The sequence below is a fragment of the Strix uralensis genome, chromosome 3 (genome assembly GCF_047716275.1).
Source record: "Strix uralensis isolate ZFMK-TIS-50842 chromosome 3, bStrUra1, whole genome shotgun sequence".
Classification (NCBI taxonomy): Eukaryota; Metazoa; Chordata; class Aves; order Strigiformes; family Strigidae; genus Strix; species Strix uralensis.
This window is the reverse complement of record NC_133974.1, coordinates 27,942,192-27,960,704: the sequence shown is the minus strand read 5'-3', so window position 1 is coordinate 27,960,704 and position 18,513 is coordinate 27,942,192. Positions and strand designations below refer to the sequence as shown.

The following is an 18,513-nucleotide window of genomic DNA, read 5'->3' as shown; positions in this document are numbered from 1 at the left end:
GGAAATTGTTAGAAAATTCAGTTTCAAGTCAATCTGAAAATTTGTATTTAATTGTTTCTGGCAACTACAGTTGACAGATCAATCTTACTCCTGCAGTCCCAGGTATCCATAAACTTCACCATGAAAAGACTTTTGCTTTTTTTTCTTTTGTGTTTCTCCATGCTTGTATTGCTGTTGTGGAGAACAATAATTTTATGCCCTTTTTAGAGTTGTATATCTCTAAACATACTCTAAATGTCACCATGCTTTTAATGAACCTTTTTATTTAATAAACTTTTATGATAATTTATCACTTCTACTCAGGAAAATGGATATGTTATATTTTCCGATCTGTTGTTTATTTTATCTTGTAATGAGAGCCAATGTAAACAAATTAAAACCCAATCTACAAATGAAAATAAAATAGAAACAGAGGTGCTATCTAAGGGTGTATACTATTAAGTGAAGTAAACTTAATTTTTGTTTATATCTTCAAAAGGTAACAAAGATATATAACATACTGAAAGATGTATGTTTCAGTTTTATGTATACCAATTTAGTGTGGAATTAATCTCTATTAAATTTAGATATATAAAAGATAATCATCTAGGCTAGGCTAAAGAGCTAGATTGTTTTTGAAGTTAATGGATAGGCTCAAGAAGGTTCCTATCTTAAATTTAATTTCTAAGGTAGGTGAGATAAATACTTCTTTAAAGATATCTCTCATTTTCTATTACTTGTAAAACTATGCTGTTCGTTTAAACTAAATTTTAAGCTTTAGAAACCCGAGGTTTTGTGAGATTATGAATGTAATATTTGGTTTATTTATTGCAATATTGTGATTCTTTCTGCCAATATCATGTCGTCTTTAAGATTTTTTTTCATAAGAGGTTCAGTAGAAAGACTTTCAGGTACCAACTCATTTTCACCATGATTTAAGATCTGAAGTGTTTGAGACATTATGCCACTGCTGAAAAAAAGGCCTCTGGTTTCATATTTTTAACAACTACAGGTTTGATCGTGTTGAAGATCACAGACTAAAAAAATCTATGTGAGTTATAAAATAATTCTGAAATAGGGATTAATTATTACCAAATATCATCTTCTCAGTTATAATATTACTTGGCATTAGCAGTAAGGTGTTGAAGTGCAGTTTTATTGTTGTTTAAATTGAAGACATTTTGTTTTAAACAATTCTGTTTTCTTCACTTTTAGACATTGTTTGATGAAGGCTGGCATCAAATTCGTCTCTTAGTAACAGAAGACTTTGTAACTTTGTATATAGATGGCCAAGAAATTGAAATGAAGCCATTACATCCTGTTTTAGGTATTTACATCAGTGGCCTAACCCAAATAGGCAAGTATTCTGGAAAGGAAGAAACTGTACAGGTAAGCTTATGCTAAAACCACAATAACTCAGAAATTCTACTGTAGGTTATCATTGCATTGGCACCTTCTGTTTTCTTGAACTTACTCTTCTAATTTACACTAGGCTGAAATTTAATATTCAAAATTTTAATAGTTAAGAGGGAACATATATGGTCAAGAGGACTCAGCACAACTGATAGATCCTGTGCGGTGGGTGCTTAATTGGTCTCACTGACTTCAAGGGGCATTTATTTTTGCTGAAACACAAATTTTATGCAATGGGGTCTCCCAAATTTGGGAAACAGTGTCTCAAAGCAGGGGATTTCCTCTGTGTTTGACACTTGTATATCATTTCCTTCCATCAGTGTATGGGTTATGCTGGTAAAAGAGGGAGAGAACAAAATTTTGATGAAATTTCTCATCACTAGCTATCACAAAAATACAGGATGTATCAACTCCGTTTCTGTCATACTGCAAATATTTGATACTCAAACTGCCACTGTTTGATTCTGCTGTGCTGGAAAACCCCCCTGAAAATCCCTGTACCAAGGTTCTCCTCTGTTCTGAGGAACATTAAAGTCCTTTTGCCTTCAGTTCGTTGCAGATGCCAAAAAGCTGGTTAAAACTTCAGGCTGTATAAGTAAACGCTGTGTAAACCAGTGGTGAAGACTATTATGTTGACAGTATTCCAGATCTTGGCTAGATCTTGGCTAAATAGATTGTTTCATTATAATTACAACAATCTGGTAATGACATTACTAATTAGACATAGTAATGGAAACAGTTCTAAGAAATTGTGCAGTCGACATGCTGGAGGGAAGGGATGCCATCCAGAGGGACCTTGACAGGCTTGAGAGGTGGCCTGTGCAAACCTCATGAAGTTCAACAAGGCCAAGTGCAAGGTCCTGCACATGGGTCAGGGCAATCCCAAGCACAAATACAGGCTGGGGGATGAGTGGATTGAGAGCAGCCCTGTGGAGAAGGACTTGGGAGTGTTGGTGGATGGAAATTGGACTATGAGCCAGTAATGTGCACTCGCAGCCCAGAAAGCCAAACGTATCCTGGGCTGCATCAAGAGAAGTGTGGCCAGCAGGTCGAGGGAGGTGATACTCCCCCTCTACTCCACTCTTGTGAGACCCCACCTGGAGTACTGTGTCCAGGTCTGGGGTCCCCAACATAAGAAGGACATGGACCTGCTCGAGCGAGTCTAGAGGAGGCCATGAAAATGATCAGGGGGCTGGAGCACCTCCCCTATGAGGACAGGCTGAGAGAATTGGGGTTGTTCAACCTGGAGAAGAGCAGGCTCCAGGGAGACCTTATAGTGGCCTTCCAGTAATTAAAGGGGGCCTACAGGAAAGATGGGGAGGAACTCTATCAGGGAGTGTAGTGACAGGACAAGGGGTAACGGTTTTAAACTGAAAGAGGGTAGATTCAGATTAGATACAAGGAGGAAATTATTTACTGTGAGTGTGGTGAGACACAGGAACAGGTTGCCCAGAAGAGTGGTGGATGCCCCCTTCCTGGCAGTGTTCAAGGCCAGGTTGGACGGGGCTTTGAGCAACCTGATCTAGTGGAAGGTGTCCCTGCCCATGGCAGTGGGGTTGGAACTAGATGATCTTTAAGGTCCCTTCCAAGCCAAAGCATTGTATGAAATACTGAATTACATAAGTAGATGTTACTTCTAGTTATTTTGAAAGCTATGCTTTTTTTGTACGCTAATTTCATGATCCTTACTGCTCCTATTAAAATATATTAATGTGTTTTGCATCATCTTCAGATGTCTTTACTCAGTTACTCCTGAATTTTGTGTATTTGTAGCCAAGCTTCAGTTCTATTATTATATTCTAAAAGTGTATATGGAAACTTGGATGATGCACTGTGTGTGACTCAGCATTTCTCGTGGTAACATTGTCCGTACACTAAAGTACCCCTTTGTGAAAACTACTGAATGTTTGTCACAGATTTCTGATAGGGCTTCAAGCACTTATTGCAAGGAAAGTAGAGATTTCAGAATTGTAATCAATCGTCTCATGCATTTTCTCTGTCAGTGCAGTATTATCCCATTTTTATAGTTTTGTGCATTCTAGGATTAGAGGGTTGGTTGATTTGTTGTTTTTGTGTCTGTTTTTTTCCTCTAAATCACTGTAGAAATGGGACTTTATAAATTTTAGATTCTCAGTAATGCAGTTTCTGAGTAAAAGAATGTTAGTAGCAAGATGTTATCTAAAATAAAAATGAAAACGTTTTAGGAATGTTGAACTGTACAAGATCCTTTTCTGATAGTGGGCTAGAAAAAAAGGAGAAAATCTGCCTCAGGTAGCAATTTTGTATTTGCGGATGATCTCTATAATCTAAAATGATATTTCTTTTCTCCATTTTCTCAGACTGTGATGCATTTTGCAAAGCATTAACAGTCAAACTTTTCCAGCATATTTCTATTTAAACGATGATTATAGAGAAATATTTTAATGAATCTGCATACCACCTTTCAGTGAAAAGGTATTTTGAAATCCTTTAAGAAAGAAATCAATTTGAGTTGGATACAAGAATCTTCTTCAGAGATTCTTTGGTGAATTTTCATTCTCTTTCTGTGTTCTGATTCAGATGTTTCCTAGTGATATTTTGCAAGTGTTCTCGATTTGATTAGTATCTTACTGGCTGAAGTGCTTTCCAGTAGAGCGATGATAAACTTGTGTACATACTTAAGTGTTGTGAGTTGAAGACATTTTAAATTTGAAAACACATATTACTAGGCATGGTATTAACAGACTCCATTTTCTGTGCTTCCTTCCTCTGCTAGTCCAATTTATAGTCTGTGATTTCAAATAAGTGTAACAGGGCCTTTTTCTCTTTGCAGTCGTGATAGTTTATGCTAGAAAAACTGATTTCAGTGGTTTCATTTTTCTGGGGTATAGCGACAGAGCAGAATGGCACAAACTTTTGCTTACCTGGTGCCAGTGTTTTTATTGGTTGCTTTTTAAAGCTTTATGTTATACAGCTAAACTCTAAACCAAATTCTTTGAAGTGTCACGGATGCCTTCTGATGCTTTACCAAACCTTACTAATCTTATATCTAGTAGAGACAGGTCAGTGTAGAAACGTCTTCCCGTGACTCTTAAGGTTAAAAGGAAAAGGTTGGTTTTGCCTGTGCTGTTGTAACTTGTTTCCCAGTGATATTGGCAGCCGGTGTAATTCGTGCTGTGCGTGTTTGGATTTATTGTCAAGAATTAGGGGTGGTGATTTCTACTATTTTGGAAAAGAAAATCTTGGATTGATTATTTTTCTTTAAATAATTCCATTACAGAGTGTTTAATTGGTTGAATGTGTTAATCATTGTGAGTAGCCTGACTAAAAATGTTTCTACATCTTTAATTCATTTTTAACTCTATTGGACACACTTCCAGTTTCTCTTGCTTTTTAATATTTTTTTCATTTTTTAAGCTTGTGGATTATATAATTTCAGAAAAGTATAAACTAACTTAGTGTCAGACTGTTAACACTTTCTCTAAAGAAGGTCTTTTATGTTTTGAATTATAGTTTGATATACAAAAACTGCGAATCTACTGTGACCCAGAGCAAAATAATCGAGAAACAGTCTGTGAGATCCCAGGATTTGTGAGTATGGTAGATGAACTTTTGAGGACTACTTGACATATTTTACAAATCACTGTTTAAAGCTGACTCAATGAATTCTTAAAATAAATAATACTACATTGATTCAGCTGGTGCAAACAAATGCTTGTTACCTGTACAATATCAAGTGACACAAAACTTATCTTTTTTCAACCTTATTTTTGCACAAAAGTATTTTAAAAGTTTTTTTTGTTTAGATACTTGATGGTAGAAATTTGACAGCAGTATAGAAGAATCTCAGAATCTTCTGTTACAATTTAAGATTTTAAACATTATAAATTAGTAAAACTTCTAGGTTACGGCAGTGTAAAATACTTTAAATATTCCTTTTTTTCTCTGATATACTCCTTGCTAGGTCATATACTTCTTGTCTGATATACTTCTTGTCAGGTGATAAGATCTTGTCAGATAATGTCTGAAATTCTTGTGCATAACCAACAAACCTGTATTTTTAAATCACCTTTTCCTATCAGAAGTATCTATACTGATGTCTCTGTTAAATATCCCATTAACTGATATGTTGCCAAGATTTCATGAGGTTATGGATAAGACAAAAATAAAATGCTGTTCAGGATTTTATGATTCATGTACACTATTAGGAAGCTTATGGGGATCCTTTGACCCACCCTTTGCCCTCTTACTTACAGTTAATTATACAATGAAATGTAAAACACATGTAAACAAATTTGGAAACCATTCATGACACACAGTTGGAGCCAGATTTTCAAAAGTATTCAGCTGCCATCTCAAAATATAAGCAAGAGATCGTTTTATACATACAGTTTCCTTCAAAATGTCCTCCTGTGTTTGGTGTCTAAAACAAACTGAACTAAAGATAATCAAACACCAGTGTCTTACTGTGTAAACCCATATTCTTCATGTAGTGATGTGGTTTAGTATTAGGACCATTTTGCCAGTTTGAAAATAGAACCTGTGAATCTTCAACATCCAGATATTTTATTTTTGTCAGACTTGCACAGACCCCCAGCTAGTCTGTTTTTCTTCTACTTGTTTGGGGCCAGCGTGTCTATTGCAATCACAGCTTTCATTTAAGCAACGAGTAGGTGGCTGGATTATTAGCTGTTCTGAAATCTGACTGTGTGTGTCAAGAACTAATGGGTTCAGGAACACTTTTGTAAAGTTAGCTTTAAATCCTCAAGTAAATTTAGTATTTGGCTGTTTAACTGCACCACATATCTTTTTGCTCTTTAAAAAATAGAAGTAGGATATGAAAAGTAAACAAATGAAAAAAATTTTTGCATCAAGAAAGCAAACACTAAGAAGTCCATCATATCTTGCATTCTCTGTGATTTGGCAAGAAGTCCAAGCAAAAAGATTGCTTTTTGCCAGTTTAGTTTCACTTGCTGTTTTTGTAAATTAAATTTGGACTTTATCCATGAAATTCTGGACTCTTTCAGAAAATAAAAAATGTTGGATGATCTCCGAGGAAGAATATGTGGTTTGTGGTTGTATTCTGTCAGTGTGGTTGTGTCATCAGAGCTCTTGAACTAAGCAGAGGCTGTATGTACTATTTACAGCTTGAATTCATCCCCTTTCCCAGAGATACCTAGCTGCATAGTAATTTTAAGCTCTCTCTATGATCCGTGGAGAAAGGTAACCTTCTCTAGAGGTTGCCTAAGATGAAAAGAATACAGAAGAAGCTGTCTCTCTCCACAGAATGTGTATGAAGTCTGTGGTGACTGTGTGCATTAGAAAACTCCTGTACATGGTTGCTACTAAACCATTAAGACAGACAAATTCATGGTTGATATGCTGAAATATTTGGGGATGGATTGTTCTGTGGTGTTGCAGATACTGGAAAACTCAATTCAGTTTATAGCAGAGTCTAATGCAGTCACACAGGAAAGTGAGAAAAAGCCAGCCTTGCCTCTGTGCTGCTGTATGTTTTCCCAGATACTGGATTCAGGCAGAGATCAGAGATTTTAGGAATATTTTGGTACATTCTCTGACATGAATGAATAAGCAGAGGATTTTTTTGATGAGAGGTTACTCCTGGCAAAAGGTTTGACCCAAATCTAAACTTCTAGTGTGTAAATTTTTACACAGTTCAGTATTAATTTCTGTTTTGGCATTGCGTTTTAAAAATTGGTACTGGTAGCTCCTGTTGAAAGACCCTTAAATGAAATGAAATTCATATACATTGATAGCGGCTGCACGTAAGTCTGAGAAAGTCTAAATTTTTCAGTTATAATTCCTTGACAGTTACAGCCCTAAATTTATGATTGATTTTGGTAGTGTTTACAAGTGAATGGATTTTGTTTATTACAAATATTGCTGTACTCTTAAACTGTGTTTCTTCTTGTTTCAGAACGGAGAGGTAGGCTCAATCCTAAACTGCTCAAACTCAGTTTAAGGTAGTATTTGACTTATTATTCTAGGGAATGTACACTTTGTTTTGAAAAATGGATAGAGGTTTGCTAAGCTTAAAAATGCTGGATTTCCATAATTTGTGCTCTAGTCAGTAGACAAATTATGTTTTCTAAAGAAACCCATGTTTGTTAGGATAAATGGCTTGATATTTTCCCCTGATTCAATTCAGTTGCTCTTATTTGCAGGGCTGGATGCTGTTGCAAAGTGAATGGGAATATACACAGTCAGGTAGCTGTTACCTGCATCATGCTAATGGGAGCTCCCTGAATGGGAGCTTGTTTGAAGGCTTAATATGATAGCTTCCCTAACCATCTTCATAACTCCACTTGGTACCATTGCAACGGAAATGTGGATTTGTGTTTTGATCAATCATTTGACCCTGAGAAAGAATTCCATTCATAGAACATTGTAAAAAGTCTGCATTACTTTAGGAAATATGAGTAAAATGTTATAGAAAGTGTTTTGGATAATAAATACAAAATCTGTTTTTTTGTGTCTTGGATTCTTAAATTTTTGCTTTCCCATATCTCTAAGAACTTTGTGGGTGAAAAAGAACCCACTGAATCTAACTTTAGCATATAGATTTAGTACAGATGCACCTAAATTTTGTGTGGCTGACCTTGGGCAAATAGATTTGATCTAGTATCATTCCTCTTGCCTGCCTTGGTAAAACACTGGGGTATCATGTGGTCTCAATGGTGAGAAGTAAATACCTAAAAAAACCCCCCAAAAATTCTAGAGGGTGATGTGATCTGCCAAGGTTTAGTGTTTACTGCTGTTTGTATAGGGAGCATAGTTTGGAGGAGGTCACCTAATGGTCTTTGGAGGCTGGGCACCCTGGGGGCCAGGACTAGTGACTTGTAGGAGTTGGTGCTAACAGCCATGCCCCGCCTTCCCTCAAGTAGCTTTGTAGTTGGGACACATGCACGGGAGGTAGGAGACTTGGTCTTTATGTTCTTTTCAGGCTCTCTACACATGATAGTATGCACATCAGTTGTGGTCATTATGCTATACATAATATTTACTAGATTCTTTTTACAAACTTAAATAGTTATATTTGATAATTGATCACACTTCAAATGATGAATATCAGTTAGTTTAGGGGAAGAGTTTTACATGTTGTCAAATTTAAAATTATCAAACTATATGACACAATATTTGTGGAAAAGTAAACAGTTTCAGATATCAGCCCAGTATTGGTACTTAATTTTTATTTATTTTTCTTCTGGGTAAAATGATAAATTCATGCACGCAAAGTAATTGGAGGGCAATATTCAGGTAAGCAGAAGTTCCAGCTGAAAAGCGGAGTGAAAGCCAGGACTGATGCAACCTAAGGAAAATCAGTTTTGTATAACGTTAGGATACATTTGTTGAATGCTTTTGGCATGTGTATTGATGGCTGGTTTCACTCTTGGTAGTGCATGAATGGTCCTAGTGATGTAGGCTCAACGCCTGCCCCCTGCATATGCCCACCAGGAAAACAAGGACCTCCAGGCCCCAAAGTAAGTTTCCATTCTGACTTATTGAGTGTACACAACTTTCTTTTTTCTTTTTTTTTTTTTCCCCCCAAATCTTAAGTTGGCCAGCCATAGTCAGACAGCTTAAAAAAGTAGGGGACAGGTTCTCCTAGTTCTGGTTTCCAGTGCATGAATATAGTGATTAGGATCCTCAAGCCCAGGTTTTGGTGCCATAGCTCATAATAACACAAATATATCTTTTACTAATTAAGGAAAATGCCTGTGGATGTAAAATTGTGTTTCCTTGCTACTCTTCAGCAAATGATCTTGCACTGTGAATTGTTTGAGAATGAAATGGTTTGCTAATAAAAGTCTTCTCATGGAGAGAGTTTTTTTGCCTTCTTTGTTAAAGAATGGACTAGATACTTACTGGGAGAGTTCCACATTAGCTGTTCTGATGAACTCCCTTCAGTGTTGGTGAAGGATTAAAATGAGAACCAGACTTGAGTCTCACTTGTTTAACATGGCAAACTCAAATCTCTAGTATTTTACTGTACCAACTTTCTCAATAACTGTGCTAAGCAGTGCTTCCAGAATTACTAGCTTGCCTTATAAGGTCAGATAAGAAAACCCCAAACCTCTTGTCTTACATTAAGCAAATGATTAAAAAAATTCTACTCGTTATATAAGGACTCAGCAGTCAGCTGCAGGTGCTTCAAGTCAAAGGGCTCTTTGCTACAGTGGTAAGGGTTTCTAATCAGGGAATTGGAATCCACAAGATGGAGATCATTATTATTTCATGTAAGAATTTTTGCAGTGTTTTACCTTTTTTTTTTTCTCTTTAGCATATCAGACAAAAGAGAGAGAAGAAATATTTATCATTTAAAAAAAAATTGAAAGCCACATCCTGTGAAGTATGAAGGAGTATGAAATGTCAGAATTAGGGTAGCCTATACAATTTTATTTAGATCCCTGCTTCATGTGCAATCTTTCAGTTGCACTGCAGTATAATATTTGTTTCGTGAAAGCTCAATAATACAGGGGACAAGATGGTGCCTAACACAAAAGACTGTAGAAAAAGGAAGCCAATTTAAGATTGTATAGGTTATTTTAGTTATAGCATTTCTTAAGTTTTGAATACTGGACTTTGGAACCATATAAATTTAAACTTAATTTGTGTGTTTGTGATATTAATGGAGTACAATGAATTTAATTAAAACAATTTAAAAATAACAAGTAACTGATATTTTAACCTTTTCAAGTAAAAGGCATAAAATTTCATTTGTTTAGATAGCATATTTGAAAGCAATTTTATTTTCACTCAAATCTCAAACCTAGACTTCTTAATTTGGACAATAATAATTCTGGATAACTATTATTAATTAAAAAAATTATAACTGTCAGTTACGCTTTTCTAAAGAGACATTATTCTGTATCCTTTCTCATTTAGTGCTGCATTACATTTCTGTGGTTTATATGTGAAAAGATGTTTTTTCAGTCACATTGAAAGCTAGTTTCCTATTTCCCTCCTAATGTCCTCCTTGTTTATAACAATTCTGCAGTTGTAACTGTCCCGCAGGTCTGTTGATGGTTCAGGATGAAGAAAGTGGTGCCTGCTTAACTCTCCTGTAGAAGTAAAATGATTTATAGATAAGTCTTACTGGATCTTGCTGGGCTCAAATCAATCCTTTAGTAAAATAAACAGAGAACTTTAAAATACTACGAGGATATATTGAGTAAGAAGTTAACTTCTTCCTTTCTTACCATAAACATGAAGCCGGGGGAATGACTTTTGTTTTCCTTTACCATGGTCATAACAGAGATTATAAAAATAATTGCAAAGACCTTAGAAGAAGAAATCTAAAAGAATTATACTTTTTAGACAGCCATAAGTGTGTGGAGAGTTTAGTATTTACCCGGTTTTAATCCTGGCTCCTGCCTTTCCAGTGCTTTTGCTTTAAGAAGTAGACTCAGCCAAAACAGGTGAGAGTTTTATTCAGAGTAGCACTACTAAATTAGCAAGGTTTTAATAAAGTTTTTTTCATCTATTTGCTAAAAAGTGTTTTTATTTCTATTGATTAAGATGTTAAAAAGCTTGAAAGCATTTGAGATGATGGGCCAAACTTGTACTGTAACTGAGCATGGGCTCACTTCTCCAAGTCTGGCACAAGAAGTTAGGGAGAATTTTCCCACGGGAGGGTGTTACAAGACCAGTTCTTTTTTGCTGTAGGAATTGCTCCTCAATAGCAGGTATCTGGGCTTGCAGCCACTGTTTTGTGGAATGTATTAGGACTAATTTTAAAATGCTCTTTCACATCTTTTGTGTGTTAACATACTGCTTCTCTATAGGGTGACCCTGGGCAGCCCGGGAATCATGGTTATCCTGGTCAGCCTGGTCCAGATGGTAAGCCTGTGAGTACTAAAAACTTAGTCATACATTGTAAATGCAAAGCTAACAGGAGAAAAAAACATGTACCGTTGATATCAGGTTTTCAAATTTAGATTATTTTGTCTCTGTTCTTTGAAACTGTGAATGTCACTTAAGTGCTATCTGAATGTAACAATTCTGTGAATATGTTAATCACAGTATTTTTGTTTCAGCTTAACTATTGTAAATATGATAGCATGAGTTATGTAGGCACTGTCGTAAAGCAGAGAACAGGCTATGGGTGCTCCTGTTGGCCTTTGCATCAGTTTGCAGCAGTTATCACCTTCTGACCTTCAATCTTTACTACTCAAGAATGTTTGCATTAGAAAGCACTTTAAGGCAGCTAAAATCCTGTGTATTTTGTTTTAGGGATTGCTTCTCATGTTTAAGCTTGATTCATTTAATTTCTTTCTAGGCTGCCTCAAGTAGTCCATCAAAATATGTAGATATGCATATATAATGTTAAAAATACAGATATTTTGCACTTCTAAACATTATATGTTAAAACATACATCCTAAAAATACCTGTATATTTCTCTTACCCTAGATTTTACTTTTCAAGCTGGCATTCCGTTAGTATGGATGGCAAAGACTGGAAGAAAGTAGATGAATAACATATGTCCCTAAAATAAAAGTGACAGATTTGACAATGGATCATCTAGTATTCATGGATAACATTTTTTAGTGTAATAAAATTCTAATAAAATCAAATAAATATATAAAAATAGCCTAAGGTTTCATTGAAAAATATATTAGATTTCTGAATCTAATTGGAAGCCTGTATGATATTGACAACCAAGCTTCTCTGTTGAGTAAGGTTTTATTAACAGCCTACAGTCTCTTTATCACCGAAGTGGTGGTGTGCATGTGCCTCTGGTGTGTTAAAAGAAGGCAAGCAAAAGCTGGGAGACTTGACCACCTATGTTTCTTTTCCAAGAATGTGGCCTCTGATGTTGCTTACTATTTTAGTAATAAAAGCTATTTTATTTAGATTTTTTTTAAAAAAAAAAGAAAAAGGAAAAGTAAAAGATAGTTGGGAGCATTAAAAATAATTTGCTTCTGGAAAGAGGATAATTTCTCTGCTTGGATACCAAAAGCAGGAAAAGGAAAGTGCATGCACGTACTAGAAATCGTTAATTCATTGTAGCTTTTCATTCTTATTGTGAAGACTAAATTTTATGGTTGAGTCCTTATATTGTAGTGTTATTTTGAAATCTCCACGGTGAAGGAGAAGAGAAGGTAAGTATCATGTCTTGAAAATACGATTAGGGAGGAGTCCCAAATACTGTTGAGACTATACATACAAGAAGATGTCCCAAAACGTTAGAAAATATAAATGGAGAGTGAGGAGAAGACGAAATCATTTATGAAAGAAACATTGGATTATGGACTGAGGAACTAATAGTCTATGGGTTTGGTTGAGAGTTGCAACTTATTTTGGGCCATTTTGGTCCACACTTGACAAACTTGAGAAACTTCACAGAAGCACAACATAGGATTGGATTGCACCTTTCAACTTCACTCTTTTAGCAGATTTTCTGTCCTGTGGGTTCATGAGGATATTATAAGCAATCACAAATCCTTTCCAAATCTGCCCTTGCTTATCAATTTTGGTACCTCTAGGATGTTATTCCTACTAAAAAGGCACTACCCACCAACTTTGATGTCTGCATAAAAACATCTAACATTCTATTTTTGTTAAGAATTTTTAATACTAGTAACCCGTTTCATTTCTGTGTCAGCTAAAGATGGAAACAGTGAGCTTGAAAGTCCTTGGAAGTGTGTATGCTGTAAGGATAATAAATATTACCAGTTAAAAAGAGAAAGCTCCATGCTACACATTATAAAATGTTCACATTTCTCCTATTTTGTTGCTTAGTTACATGTTGGCCTTTTCTCAGGGATAGCAGCTGGTTCATTTAACTGTGGTGATTCCTTCTGGAGGCAGAGTTAGTTTGATAGGAAAAAAAATAGGCACTGAAAACAAGAAATGCAACTGTTTCTAAAAATTGAAAATTTCTCTGTTTTAAAATACGGGACTTGATACCTGGCCATAGTAGCCCTAATGGCCCAGGAGAGCAGTGAGTACATAAATTTGTCAGTAGTTCCACAAGCAAAGATCCTAATTTTTCCTGTGATATAAAAACATTTTTCTACTTTTGTTTTTGTCTTAAACAGCTTTTAATAGCTATTATCTTCAAAGGTTCTTGGAACTTGAAATAGACAAAACAATCTGAATTGAAATTGTTAGTACTATAAAATACTACATTTTGGTTCGATACAATCATGAAAATACAGGTTTTAAAATAGGAATGGGTGGAATCTGAGCTGGGGAAGTGTGATCTAATCAGAATAACTTTTCAGTTGATTATTGATGGTGCTTAAGCTTCTGAAGATCAGTCCTGTTCTTCTATACAAAGACAGGTGTACAAACTGTCTCAACCCAGAGCTGCATGGGAGAAGGTGTCCATCACAGTTTGACCATGCCAATTGCTAGAATTAGACTTGCAATATGGATAAGTGTAGCAGAGCTGTCTTTAATCCAGCTAACTCTGATATTTTGAAAAATAAAGTGATACTGTACTAGCTTTAGTGAAGCCGGAATGGACTGGATATTGGTAGGGAACTGTCAGTTTCCATTCTCTCTTTTGAAAAATAGATTAAGACTTTATTTCTGAAGTGTCCAGTCATCTGCAACAGCATTGTTTTTGAAACAGTTTGTTATGACTTTTTCATACTTTTATTAACAGATTTCCACTTCAATGCTATATATCTTCCCATAAGCACTGCAATTTACAACAGTGTGAATCATGAAGGAGAAATAAATTGATACTGTAGTCTTTCTGTAACTTTGTAACCTGGCAGTTTTGGTTTTTTTCCTGTGAATGAGTCATAATGTGCATAGATGGGCATTCTCTGAGCATAAAAAAGGTTAACAAAAGTATCTCAGACGATTGGAAGAGAATCAGAAAGTGTCCGTAAAGGACAGATTTTACCATTTTGCTGAACTGAAGTTTATATGTTATTTGAAGTGCTTACAGTTAAATCCTATAGCTTTATTAACTGACTCCTTTTTTTTTTTTTTTTTTTTTTTTTAAATATCAGCTGTAGCTTTTTGCACTTGTTCTTTGTAAGGACATAATTGCAAGCCTATTAGATCATCTGCAGCTCTGGCCAGTACATTACTGTTCCTTACAGTAGATTCTTGAGTACTTTCCAGGCTAGCTTTTAGCCATGAATGATGGGAGACCCTTTAGATACACTGTGCGGGAAACAGATTCCTCTGTCTTTTGCTTTCTGTTTTACTTACTTATTTGCTAATACGACTTGTGCGTTTTCTGTGCTGTCAGTGATTTTCTTTCTTTTGAGATAACTTTGCTCATATGAATCTTTTTAGCTGAATCCCCTGGGGAACTCTGAAAAGCAAGCTCTTAACTGAGATAAGGACAGTAGGCTTACAGGTAGTTGTGTAGTCAGGGTTGTTTAAACAAATGGCTTTTGCATGAAAAGCTTTTCCTGGAAAGTCAGTCTTTTCTGTTCCCAAACACATTTTTATGTTCTTCTCTAATGTTATTCCAGTTTGCCTATCTGGTATTCATTTTCTTGGAATGGTATAGCTGGTCAACAAAATGTTTGTTCCTCTGAGAAAGGTTTTAAGCATGCATATATGTTACTGTATGTAACTGATTTTTAAAGTAAAAAATCAAAGAAAATTTAATTTATTGTTTGTGGGCTGGCTAGATTGTTGTAGTACCTAAAGTTAGTTTTAGTCCAGGAAAATTCAAAACGATTACCATGAATATCTTCGATATTACCAGAAAATTATTGTTCACTTTGTGTTACCCAGTAAAATTGTTTGCTGTAATATTTGGGGAAGCGAACATAAACATGACTCATTTTCAGTCATTCTTTAATATTTTTTTAAATAGTTTTGTTTATATGTTCTTTGTTTTTTCCCTTTAATTGCCACCTCTGTTTATTTTCCATACTCTTGATACATACAGAAGAGATCAGTTGAAGTAACTGGAGAAAAGCACAAAAGTGAGAAGCAGAATAAGTAATGAAATTACATTTTTTTTCAATCAGAAATGTAATTTGGGACCTGAAATGACTAAATGGTCTTGTCAGGAGAAATAGCACCAGTAAATAAGCACAATAGTAAAATTAGTATTTAAATCTGAACTGAAACTCATTTTAATGGGCATTATTCATCAGAAAGAAGCAGCTGGAGTGGTTGCTGGCCCTGAGAATGCTCAGCAGCCTGACTGTGCGATCACAAAGCCATTTTTTATTCTAAAGGATACTTTATACATACTGGGGAAAAACTCAAGGGGAACAATAAATGAACAGAGTCTATGTAGTGATCACCTGTGGTCAATAGAGGTGATAGGTTATCGGTCTGCTGAAAAAAATGAAAAAAATGCAGTCATTTGTCAATTTTGAACTTTGAACCACGCAGCTGGCAAATCTGGACAATTTTCCAGTATTCCATCTAGTTTCATTCATGAAAGTTTGGAAACATTTGCCTTGTCTTTACAGTGTCCACAAGTAATAAGCAGTTTTAAAATAATCTGGTGAGACTGACTTTACTGATATACTCAGATACAGAGTTCATAAGGCATCAAAGCCTTGCATAATAAGTAATTTCTGATCATTCCAGTATTTTTTTTTCAAACTGTAGAACATTATTACAGCTGTACTACCTTGAGTTTAATAATATTTGGTGACCAACTGAAGGCCGACTCTTTTATGATGAACTTAGTATAATGGCAATGGCCAGCTATATCAACAGTACTTTTGGAAGAAAAATGGGTAATAGTTTCATGTATACATAGCATTACCTGTGCTATTGGATGGTTTGCCTGGGGATTTAAATTGATATAAACTCTGCAGCTAATTTTCTCAAGAAACTTTCACAGATATAGTTGATAATTCAGCTGTAAAATGCTGCTCTCAATTCCAGAAAAATACATATGCCTCGGCAACACTATGGCCTTGTTATTCTTCGAGGAAGTATGTTTGCTCCATTCTGACTAATACAGTCATGTCATGGCTTCACTGAGACCTACTGCTTTGAAATCAGGGAGATGCCTGATGCTGACTTGTGTTGCATACAGCTGTACATTTCAGACAAAAGACCCTATGACTGTCTTCAGCAGTGGCCAAGGGCAGGTGATGAGGGTGAACAATCTAAGCAGTGAGCAGGAAGATACACTCCCTTGGTACATCGTCCCATCTCCCAGATGACTGAAGCTCGGGAACTTTTTAAGCTGGATTTATGACCTTTTATTTAATAACCTTGATGGATTTTTTTTTCCTCTGTGGTATTTGAGCCCAGAACATCATGTTGAGGCAAAATATACTGCTAGTGGCTCTGAGCTATGAAAGCCTTGGCAGATGATGGAGTAGCCAATGGAAGGAAGTGTAATCAAATAGAGAAAGAATTAAACAGGCCAAAACAAAACAAAGCACAAAAAAGGCAACAGAGAAGACAATGAAAACTCTTTTCTGTACTTTTCCCATAATAATGTTGACGTGATTACAAATATTTGGTCAGGAGTCACCCCCAAATTTATGGTGGAGGGTAAAAGCTGCATTTAATTACCTTTGTGATCTAATGCTGGATCTGCTCTTCATTTTCATGTTTGGATATGTGTAGACAGAGGGGCTTCACTGCAGAGACAGTTCTTGTAGCCTGCAGAAGCAGATGCCACGAGGAGTCCTTCTATGGGGCCATGCTATTTAACAGAGGGAGGGAAGAGGAAATGACACTTGTTCTGAGCTCCTGAGTTCCCACTGCTTAAGAAAGTCCCAGAGAAAGGAGTAAGGCACAGGCTCCAAAGAGACCTGCTGGAAAGGACCACCTGACTTATGCACATGTCTAAAGGGGCAGGATAAAGAGAAACAGTAGGCAGATGAGTACAGGCATAGTGAGGTGTTAGAGAAGGTTGTTAGGGGGCAGGATGGGAAAAAAGGAGGAGGAGGAAGGACCTGAGGCAAAAACATTAAATGATAAACAACAACTTAGGCAAAGGCTAAAACACTTAATTCAAATACATCAGGTAGTTTCTGACATTTCTGTTGCCTCACAGTATTTTAATTACTGATATTGCCAGTGAGGGAGAAGGTTATAGCATGACTGCAAATTTGAGTGTGGGCATGGATATGTGTCTGAATAGCTATAAGAATTTCTGTCCTTTACGATGTAATGTATTTTATGAAGAGGGTTTAAAAACTTATCTTCTAATGCTTTAGGTAATGGTGTTTTAAATGTGCTAAAGAACTTCCACAAGTGACTTCCACAAGAGAAGACCTCGCTGTCAGGATGTTTTCCTAACACCAAGTTAAATTTTTCTTTCGCAGTTGAATTCCATTATGCTTAGCTACATCACCCTAAATAGTTCTGTTTACTTAGTGTTTACAGTCCCGAAATATCTTTAGACCATTACTGTTGACCCTTGGTTGTTTCCTAGCCAAATTGAGCTTGTTTACTTCTCCCTTCTCTTTCCTAAGTGGTCCTGTTGCCATGCCTTTGTCATTTATGTTGTTCGGTGGCTCCAAAAGCTTTTCAGTAAGGAAGTGTGCAGTGGCAGTTGTCATTGACTTATCAGTACATCCTCTGTTTTTTTAAAAAATTTATATTTGTCTGATGTGATACACCTATGAATGCTGTCTGAACTTCTGTCCTTAAGGCATGCAACTGCATTGAAGATACACTTCTGAGGTTTACTCTGCTATTACACCCAAAAGTTCTTTGGAATTAATAATTGTCATATGTCCTTCTTGCTCAATTTTTTCCCTTACAGGTAACTAACTTTCATTTTCCAGCAAGGCTTTTAATTCACTGATGATGACAGTATTGCTAATTTGTCTGTGTCCTTTATGTAAGTTCTTTGGCCTAAGAAGTCTGTTCAACTTTTTCTGTTAGAATTATTTGTAAATTATTGCCATTTTCTTTAAATTCAAAAGTTACATTTTATCTGTGATTTTCTAAAATACCTAGCCATCTGGTACAAAACTAAGCGTCTCAGTATCTTGTTGTTTATCACTTTGCCTTTACAGATTTTCTGGCACTAGAAATTTATCAGTACTGTTCCCACCCACAACAGATTGAGAGGGAGGTTTTGTATAATCCTGATTTCAGTTGCACTGATGTAAAATAATCAATGAAAATATAAACAAAGTGCTGTGGAGTAGTGCTGAGTGACAACATTGATAAAACACTGTAGTTTAAAACACCTACATTTAGTGTTTATA

At 35.8% G+C, this 18,513-nt stretch overlaps 1 protein-coding gene across 1 annotated transcript in view; it reads left to right on the top strand.

Annotated features, from left to right (window-relative positions):
* Positions 1-18,513, top strand: part of COL21A1 (collagen type XXI alpha 1 chain) — a 113,490-nt gene that overhangs the window by 37,385 nt on the left and 57,592 nt on the right. Inside the window, exons 6-9 of the mRNA XM_074864719.1 lie at positions 1,195-1,368; positions 4,885-4,971; positions 8,790-8,873; positions 11,178-11,240. Coding sequence (XP_074720820.1) covers positions 1,195-1,368; positions 4,885-4,971; positions 8,790-8,873; positions 11,178-11,240 — 408 coding nt within the window. The remainder of the gene's footprint in view (positions 1-1,194; positions 1,369-4,884; positions 4,972-8,789; positions 8,874-11,177; positions 11,241-18,513) is intronic.